The 9414-nt window shown below is 43.5% G+C and overlaps 1 protein-coding gene across 4 annotated transcripts; it reads right to left on the bottom strand.

Moving 5' to 3' along the window:
* Window positions 1-1967: 1967 nt before the first annotated feature.
* On the bottom strand, window positions 1968-8434 carry LOC309525273 (ribonuclease P protein subunit p14-like). 4 transcript variants are annotated; one of them, XM_082210817.1, is made up of 6 exons: window positions 8310-8434; window positions 6435-6542; window positions 6233-6317; window positions 5499-5575; window positions 4120-4198; window positions 2750-2953 (listed from the first exon to the last, which is right to left on the bottom strand). In XM_082210817.1, the coding sequence occupies exons 2-6, from the start codon at window positions 6524-6526 to the stop codon at window positions 2897-2899; spliced, it is 390 nt and encodes a 129-aa protein (XP_082066943.1). In that variant the 5' UTR covers window positions 6527-6542; window positions 8310-8434; the 3' UTR covers window positions 2750-2896. The 4 variants fall into 4 exon arrangements, with proteins under 4 accessions (XP_082066941.1, XP_082066943.1, XP_082066942.1 ...); XM_082210816.1 differs by having other exon boundaries at window positions 8226-8379; XM_082210818.1 differs by having other exon boundaries at window positions 8248-8363.
* Window positions 8435-9414: the final 980 nt, after the last annotated feature.

Raw genomic sequence — 9414 nt, forward strand, 5'->3', positions numbered from 1 at the left:
GTTGTCATTACCAACACAGGGGGAGAAGATCCCGCAAATGAAAAGAAGAGGCGAGACAATAACTCAAGTTGTCTCTCTCACTCACACACAAGTGCTGGTTTTGACCAGAGGGCCATGCAGGAGAAAGATAAGACAGCTCCAGGATATGGAGAACCTAGGAGCATGTAACCAGTCATCTTGAACTTAGCAAAGTGGCTTGAAACATGCGATTTTTTAAAAATAAAAAAATGTAGGCACTGAGCCTGCTCTGTATTGCTAGCCAAACCCTAAAAAAAGGAAACCACTCACTATTGTTTTACACATCAGCTGAAACTTGTTTTGGCAAGCCCACCCTGTCATATGATTTAGGGGTTGTTGTTTTTACAAAAAGGCAGTTTCTTTTAAAAGAAAAAAATGCTTCATAGGTTTTACTGATTTTATCTGTTTAATTGGGGGTTTAAGCACTTTTTAATATTTTAATAGATTTGCATATTTTTTACCAGGGTAACTAAAAGCAACTTATGATACATAAAACAAAACAAAAAAATATCACAAACTGAGATTGGATGTCCTTCGAGCCAGCCAGGCACGACAACGCAACAGGCAAAGTTAGAGCACTCTAGCAAAGGCCCTCAAAACAAGCAAAAGTCTATTATGACAAACTGGAGTGAAGCAAAAAATCAAATGAAACAAAGAAAAAGAAGCCGATTCTAACAATGAGCACAATCTTTGGTTTGCTCTCTGCTGGAGCTTTGATATGATTGAAGATCTTTCGACACTCCAAACCTTTCTTAGGTTTGTGCCCTGTATGAACCTTTGATGCGAAGTAAGGTTGTTGCCACTCTGACTGAAGCTTTCCCCACACTCGAAGCAACTATAAGGTTCGTCCCCTGTGAATTCGTTGATGCAAGAGCTTTGAGTGGGGGGGGGCAAGATTTATTGGGGGGGGGACTGAGCTATTTGCGACACGATTTATTTATGTACTTGGTTGGGGGGGCAGCTTGCCACTTGCCCCCCCCCCCGGCTATGCCCCTTTCCCATCATTTACTATGAACGTCTCCCTCATTCTCTTATCATAGCAATGGCACCCACCAGAGAGGTGCTGGAACTGAGCTCTGGCAAATTCTTGCTGAGAAAAAGCCCTGGAGAGAACCACAGGGAAACCAACAACAGCCATTTTTCTGTAGGCCAGAGCAATTCCAGTAGTACTTGTTGCCCACGAAGGCACGTGTACTTCTGAAAAACAGATCTTTAAAAAAATAATCATTTAATCAGCTATAGTTAAAAAGAAAGCACATGTAACTTGTGCATGTGTGGACAGGCTTGTCTAAAAACAGGCAACAGGCAGCACAAAGAGCTCAGTGAAGGCCCCTGTCAAATGTCAACAGGCGGGGAGTTCCAATGAGTAGGTGCCACCTGTACTAAAATACCCATTTCTTACAAGCGCAGGACAAGTATTAGGTAGCACCTGTCGGAGTGCCAATTCGGTGAATCAAAGTGGTCGAGTGAATATATATGGGGTAAAGGGATCCTGCATTTTGCTTTGAGCATGAAGGAAATAGGTAGCAACAGACCACTTATAAGTACAGTGGTGCCCCGCAAGACGAATGCCTCGCAAGACAGAAAACTCGCTAGATGAAAGAGTTTTCCGTTTTGGAGGTGCTCCGCAAAACGAATTTCCTATGGGCTTGCTTCGCAAGACGAAAACGTCTTGCGAGTTCCTGCTGGTTTTTTCCCCTCCCCCCTTTTCCTAAGCCGCTAAGCCGCTTATCAGCTGATCCGATCAGCAGATAAGCCGCTAAAAGCCGCTAATAGCGCTAATCTGCCAATCCATCAATCGGCTTGCTTCGCAAGACGAAAAAACCGCTAGACGAAGAGAATCACAGAACGGATTCTTTTCGTCTTGCAAGGCACCACTGTAATTATTTTTATTGTGGGTGGCAGGAGGAGGAACCCACCAAACTATGCATTGGAATACAAGAGAATGATTTTTTTTCTAATGGGATCTGTGCTTTATTAAAGTTTATGAACCCATTACCAGGAAAAGCCCGTTCTGAACAACAAACGGTCCAAAAGAATCCAAACCAGCCACGTTCACAAACCACGGAAATGTAGGTGGGAATGATGCACTGGTGCAGGAAATCTGCATCCAGCTCTCTGTTCTGAGCCATAAAACAAAACACCAACAATTACAGATATAGATAAGTATAAGATGTACTCTGTGTATCATTAAGCAGTTGCATTAATGTACCCAGTTGGCATTGTCTTGAAAATTATTTAAATGTATGTCCACGCAAACTATTCATGGCCTCAGCTACAATAATATACTGCAACTTGGGGTCAGATCTGAGATTTCTGATTGTCTGGCACCATGACTTTAACGGTGCCTTCCATCACTGTTTTGCCACTTTCTACAACAGTACAGGAGACGGAAATATAAGCAAGACATCTCTTCAGTTTCTTCACTTCCGCTGCAGCTAAGACCTCTTCTCCGACATATAACGGGGATGGGAAATGAATTTCCTGAGAAAGAAAAACGCAGCCATGCCCAGGCATCTTAGTGCCCAGAACAGCAGAGATGAGCCCGTTGATCAGAACACCGTGGACAACTCTCCTGCCAAATCTTGAGCTCTCTGCATAGTCTTCGTCCAGATGCAATGGGTTTGTGTCTCCTGTTAACTTCGAAAAGGTAACAACATCGTCCTGCGTAAATGTCTTGGTTAATTCTGCCTTGTCTCCTACTTGTACGTGCAAATGATGCACAGAGAGTTGAGCAAGTGGAATGGCAACATCTGGCCGTGCTGGGAAAGTTCGTTGGAGTCTCGCACATAGAAATCTGCATTTCAGCCATGCCACCTGCATCTTAAGACCGCTCTGGCTTTTCACAAGCTCGAGTCAAGTTGCCTTTTCGGTTTATTTAATCCAGCACCAGTTCTCTGCTGTTCCCAGCTAACGCAAGAAGAAATGGAGAAGTCTAGGAAGGGGAACAAACAGGAACATGAATTTCAAAACAAGAACAGGAAAATTATTCCTGCAGAAAACAAAATGTGAGTAACTTGTGCCAACAGAATGGAAGTTGATTAATCTTCTTGGAAACCAGATTTAATAAAATATAAGCCTAGAAGGTGAGGGGAAAGTGGGCATTTCAATGACCATGGGAGGGCAGGAACACTCAGTTCTGCAGCCACCAAGAATCACTGATGACAGCCTATATAATTATTTGGTATTCAGAAGAGGGCCAAGGACAACGGGGAGTGTTCTTGCAAAAATAAAACTACAACATGATATATCAGCAAATCAGTAGCCACAGAAGTGAACATTCAGAGTGAGCAGCTTCTAAGCAAGTTTGACAAGGTTTTTTTTAACGCATTTGTTATTTAAATTTCTATTCCACCTTTCAGCACTAGGCACCTGCAAGGACTAAAAATATATGATGGGAAAAGTCACTTTCTCAGAACACACAGAATAGCTTACTTTTCTAAACAATCCCATATTGAAAAGAATTGGTCTTTTACCAACATGAATACTGTACCACATTATGGTACATAGATTTCCACAATCTGGAAGCTCCAGGGCAACAACCAAGAATACTTGATAAACAATGGAATTAAGGCATAAACTTTGATCAGCCAGTTATAATGAGGAGACTGAAGTGTGGGCTAGCCAAGTAGTGTGAAAGAGAATTCTGATCGATTAGTATTAACCAATGATCCAAATACCTCATTGATTACTCCATCCATCTAGAAAGCCGTGTTTTAGTTAGCTGGGACTATTAACCACAGAGGAAAATCAAAGCAGGTGTGGGACTTAAAATGAATTTTTATCTCTTCGCTATGAAAAAGCAACCCATATGGGTTTCAAATTCCTTACTTGAGGTATTTATTGTAAGCTACTTTTGGTTTTTCAAGAGAAATTCAGAAAATAAGACCAATTAACTACAATTTGCTATGTGTGTACTACAAACCATTATTGAAATAAGACTTCTGTGACTGGTTATCACATAACATCTTATGGCAGCAATTTTTTATCCAGCTGGGAGTAACCACCATTGCATACTCCCATGTAAGTCCTGAAAGAAATGACCTTTCTGTTAGGCAGGTTTATAACCTGGGATCCGATTGCTTGCACCTTAACTCTTACCTGTATCACCCTAAAAGCACACTTTCTGTTCTGATATGAACCAAACAGCGTCAGAGCACTCCACAGCTTTGCGAGGCCACTGTTCAAACGACAGAATTAGAGACATTCTTGCTCACATAAAACAAGTGCCAACACAACATGACAGAAAAGGCTAAGGACAAATATTAAGATTTCAGTCTCATTCATTGAGAGGCAATATCCACAGTTCTGTGTTGTTGGACTTTTTAAGCACATCTTTACACACACAAATTTAACGAAAATTTCCTCTTTTTTAGGAGAATGCAGAGAACACCTTGCACAGGATTGGTATGTGGTTGTCAGAAACCCATTTGACTATTGCCAAGTAACTCAAATCAAGTTTTTTGGTTAACATTGTGTAGGCCGGGTGCTGCTATTTCATACAGTGGTACCCTGGTTCACAAACTTAATCCATTCTGGAAGTCCATTCCAAAACCAAAACATTAATGTTTGATGTATTATGGTATTTTAATATTTTGTTGGAAGCCGCCCAGAGTGGCTGGGGAAGCCCAGAAAGATGGGTGAGGTATAAATAATAAATTATTATTATTATTATTCCAAAACCAAGGCGAGCTTTCCCATAGAAAGTAATGCAAAATGGATTAATCCGTTCCAAACTTTTAAAAACAACTCCTAAAACAGCAATTTAACATGAATTTTACTATCTAACGAGACCATTGATCCATAAAATGAAAGCAATAAACAATGTACTGCAGACACACAATCAATCAATCAATCAGTAGCTGAACTGGGTTCCACACAGTCACAAAAACAAATAAAAAAGAGCTGCAAAAACAGACAGACCTCAGCGTGACACTCAAAATGGAAGTGTGGCACCCAAATCGGAAGCGTAACACTGAAAACGGAGCACGTTCGGCTTCCGAAAAAGGTTTGCAAACCGGAACACTTACTTCCGGCTTGAAGTGTTTGGGTTCCAAGTTGTTTCCGTACCAAAGCGTTTGAGAACCAAGGTACCACTGTACTGGCATTTTGAAATTGGAAGTATTTTTCCAACCCTGACCTTGCAGGAACAACGAGGAAATTACACCTTCACCACCATTAAGTAACACTCCTACACCCAAGCAACAACAATGCTACATACAGGCAACTCCCCATTTGTGCATGATTGGCACAAGCACAACCATGGAAGCAAGCACCGTTTTCGGCACCAGAAGAGGGTGAGGGGGACAGGCCTTGCACAGTTCCTCAGAACCCAACCCTGTGTAAATGAGGAGTTGCCTGTACAGTACCAACCAAGCTTGTGACATCTTCTTTAAACACAAAGAGCATCCCCTTCATTTTAGAGAGCCTTGTTTTCACCCAATAGCGCTTGCTAAAGATGTATATTCAGAGTTCCTTACGCATTAGGTACTCTGAGTACTGCAGACAATGTTTCTTCCTCATAGGTCAGCACATCGACAAGCAAAGCGGCACCAACCTAAAAAGAAAAGATATTACGTTGTAACTAAGAAGCAGAGACTTTGCAAAATGAAGTTGCTGAATACTCATATTTTATATCACTTCCTCTCTTCATAGTCTTCTCTTGTTATGACTGCAATGTTTCACCCTTTAAAGTTGGGAGAAACAGCTGGCTGTTCTCCCCTAGTTTTAAAAGCATAAAGACAAACAGTGCATAGCTGTACTCCTTCAGAAGCCATCTTTCCTCTATGCAGTGGATCCAAATAAATAAGGGGATATTTGTTGTTGTTGTTTAGTCGTGTCCGACTCTTCGTGACCCCATGGACCAGAGCACGCCAGGCACTCCAGTCTTCCACTGCCTCCCGCAGTTTGGTCAAACTCATGCTGGTAGCTTCGAGAACACTGTCCAGCCATCTCATCCTCTGTCGTCCCCTTCTCCTTGTGCCCTCCATCTTTCCCAACATCAGGGTCTTTTCCAGGGAGTCTTCTCATGGCCCCAGTATTGGAGCCTCAGCTTCAGGATTTGTCCTTCCAGTGAGCAGTCAGGGCTGATTTCCTTAAGAATGGATAGGTTTGATCTTCTTGCAGTCCATGGGACTCTCAAGAGTCTCATAATTTGGAAACTGGAGAAATGCCGTCTCCAAATAATGACAGTCAACATAAACAACAAACATACCTCACCATGCAGCCGTTTCAGAGCAGAGATGATAAGTTGTTTGAATTCAACAGCATTTAGGCTAAAGTCAGCTTCCTGAAACTCCCTGAAATGTAAGTTAGCAATAAGTCTTATTAGTAAATCCTATTGATCAACAAAAGAATACGCCGCACAAAATCCTTCCAAGGTGAAGGGGCAAAAGGAAAAAAAGGCATGAACTTACAAATGGATCTTTAGATAGTAGTATTCAGAAGCATTCTTGAGAACTATTCTTTTATAGGAAGATGGCTTGTTGCCCTCTCCAAATTCAGTCATTTTGGTAAGCCGATTTCTAAAAGAAGAAATAGCCACTTAAAGCACATCAAGTCCTACACTGGCATTCCACAAATTGTCAACTGTCATTCGTACTTTCAAACATGTACACAGGAGAGTGCAACTAGGAGGTTGTCAGTTTCCCTTCTGCACTAGACAGCAGGACCATAAGCCAAGGACTCTTCAGCAAAGATCTTCAGGCTTGGGGTGTCAGGGGCTGATGGGAGCGATAGGCCAAAGAACTGGGGGGCTCCCAAGTTGCGAAACCCAGTGCTGTACAAATCACAAGTATGAAAAATGCCATTCAAAGCTCTGCAGAGCTTTGAAGCATTCTATATTTTTATATGTGCCGGAAGCCGCCCAGAGTGGCTAGAGCAACCCCGTCAGATGGATGGAGTGCAAATAAATAATAATAATAATAAACAAGAAGAATGCTCAGGACACATAATTAAACCACTCTTCCTAATCAGTAGGATACATAGGACTTTATCATTAGGATTATAATTATGTATTTATTTTTACACTGCCTTCTTCCCTGACAAGGACGGCTTACAGATAAAATAGGAACTAGAAATTTGGTGTGGGGTGTGTGTGTCAATCATTAAAAAACAAAACACAAAAACATAATAATAATAATAATAATTTTTATTTATATCCCGCCTTCCCCAGCCAAAGCCGGGCTCAGGGCGGCTAACAACAATAAAAAAAGTACAAAAGTACAGCATAAACAACACTCTAAAATCATTCATTATAAAATGAAACAAAACAAAAAACTTGGGCCTAAGGCTTTACGTCCCACTCTTCTTTTGAACCCCACTGCACTATCTGTTAGCAAGCTAACCTTCCCCGAAAAGCTTAAACTGGGGCGGGAACCCACAATTTCAAGGGGAGGTGGGAGAGACGTTTTGGAAGGTCGACTGCATGCATCCCTGTTCGGAAACAAGCCCTATGAGATTCCATGGGGCTTTTCTGTAAACTGCCCGGAGACCTCTAGGTATAGGGGCCAGATTTACGTATAAGCTAAACAAGCTATAGCAGGGGTAGGCAACCTAAGACCCGTGGGCCAGATGCGGCCCAATCGCCTTCTCAATCTGGCCCACGGACGGTCCAGGAATCAGTGTGTTTTTACATGAGTAGAATGTGTCCTTTTATTTAAAATGCCTCTCTGGGTTATTTGGGGGGCCTGCCTGGTGTTTTTACATGAGTAGAATGTATACTTTTATTTAAAATGCATCTCTGGGTTATTTGTGGGGCATAGGAATTCGTTCATTCCCCCCCCCCAATAGTCCGGGCCTCCACATGGTCTGAGGGACAGTGGACTGACCCACAGCTGAAAAGGGTTGCTGACCCCTGAGCTATAGCTTAGGGCCCCACTCTCTTGGGCCCACCCACCCCAAATTTCACAATTAATATACTTCTTCTTAATTGTATTTCAGTTCAACAATTACTTTGATAAAGTACATAAAATGGCTTTAGATACCTATTAGGTCCATAAATTACCATAAAGCATATATTCAACACAAAAAACAGTGACAATTTGTTGTTGACAAAGCACAGCTGGACATATAACGGGCCCCATTACCTTCAGTAGCTTAGGGCCTCACCAAACCTAAATCCGGCCCGGTATATAAATTCAATAAAAATGAATGAATGAATGAATTTTCCCGCAAGTTAAGTGGAGCCAGCGTTGAAGTCAACCTACGAAATATGCATCGGACGCTCACAGGAGCCGGCCAAGGCTGCCACGAGAGTTTCTTCGACGGAGCCCTGCGACGGGGAAACCTACCGACAACAGTCCTGCAGCGAACCAGGCGCCACATGCCTCCCGCACGTGCCTTTCTTCTCGGGACAACACACAGAACGATGCACGGGGGGGGGAGGGGAGAGAACCGGACAGAACTTCCGCCGGCCAATGACAGAGCCCTGTATCTTCCGTTCTGACCAATGACGGATGCGCGAAGTCGTCAGGAGCTCCGCCCCGCGCGTAGGCTGGCGGCCCAATGGGCTGATCGGTCACGGAAGAGACGTAAAGGAGCACTCGGGAGAAGAGAGGGCGGGGGAAGAATCAGAGTTGGCGCTTGGAGCGCTTGGTAGCCAATAGGATCAAAAACTCCATGCTTCGGAGGCGGGGGTCTCTCGCTTAAGTTACTGGACCTAGCGCGCCTGCGTCAAAGGGCGTTCGAATGGGGCTGCTTTGTAGAGCGCTGCTGCGCTGTCGCGGAGGCTGAGAGCTGGGGAAGAGGGACGGGCAGCGAGCAGCGCTTGCCTTGCTGTGGGGACGGAGAGCAAAATGGGTCGCGCAGTCTTTTTTCCACCCCGTGCCGCTTTTGCTGGGTTGTGAATTTTAATCCAGGGAAAGCTTGCAGTCAAAGCCAATGGGCACAGGATGCCTCGCTTTGCTGCCATTCTTAGTCACAAGCAGGCACCATTGTGCTCAGCGAGGCTTACTCCCGGGTAAGCGTGCACCATTTTTCGGGAGCCCTCCCCTGAATTACAGGAATGCCTTTTGTTGTGTCCCCCCCCCCCCGCTGAGTCTGTTACTTCCCCATGTCTACATGAGTGGAGGGGGAAAACCATCATTTTAAAAAATCATTCCATTTGCAAAATTCTCTACTTGGGCATGAAGTCTTGCGCCAGTCACTGCCTCTCAGCCCAGTCTACCTCTCACAGGGTTGTTGTGGGTACTATTACTCAGTCCTTTTTTTCCTGGGGAGACGCAGGGGTACGCATACCCCTAAACATTTTGTGAACCTTAAGTTTGGCCTCATTGAGGCGCAGTATTTCAATATGAGTAGGAAAATGAGAGTACCCCTAAAGATTTTTTTGAGAAAAAAGCACTGCTATTACTACTATTATTTATCAAATTTCTATGCTGCCCTTCATTAGAGGAT

This window comes from Podarcis vaucheri, assembly GCF_965113315.1.
Source record: "Podarcis vaucheri genome assembly, chromosome: 2".
Classification (NCBI taxonomy): domain Eukaryota; kingdom Metazoa; phylum Chordata; class Lepidosauria; order Squamata; family Lacertidae; genus Podarcis; species Podarcis vaucheri.

Excerpts from the sequence above, each read along its gene's own strand:
- LOC309525273 (XM_082210815.1), bottom strand. The coding sequence starts at position 2,841 with ATGCAGGTGGCATGGCTGAAATGCAGATTTCTATGTGCGAGACTCCAA.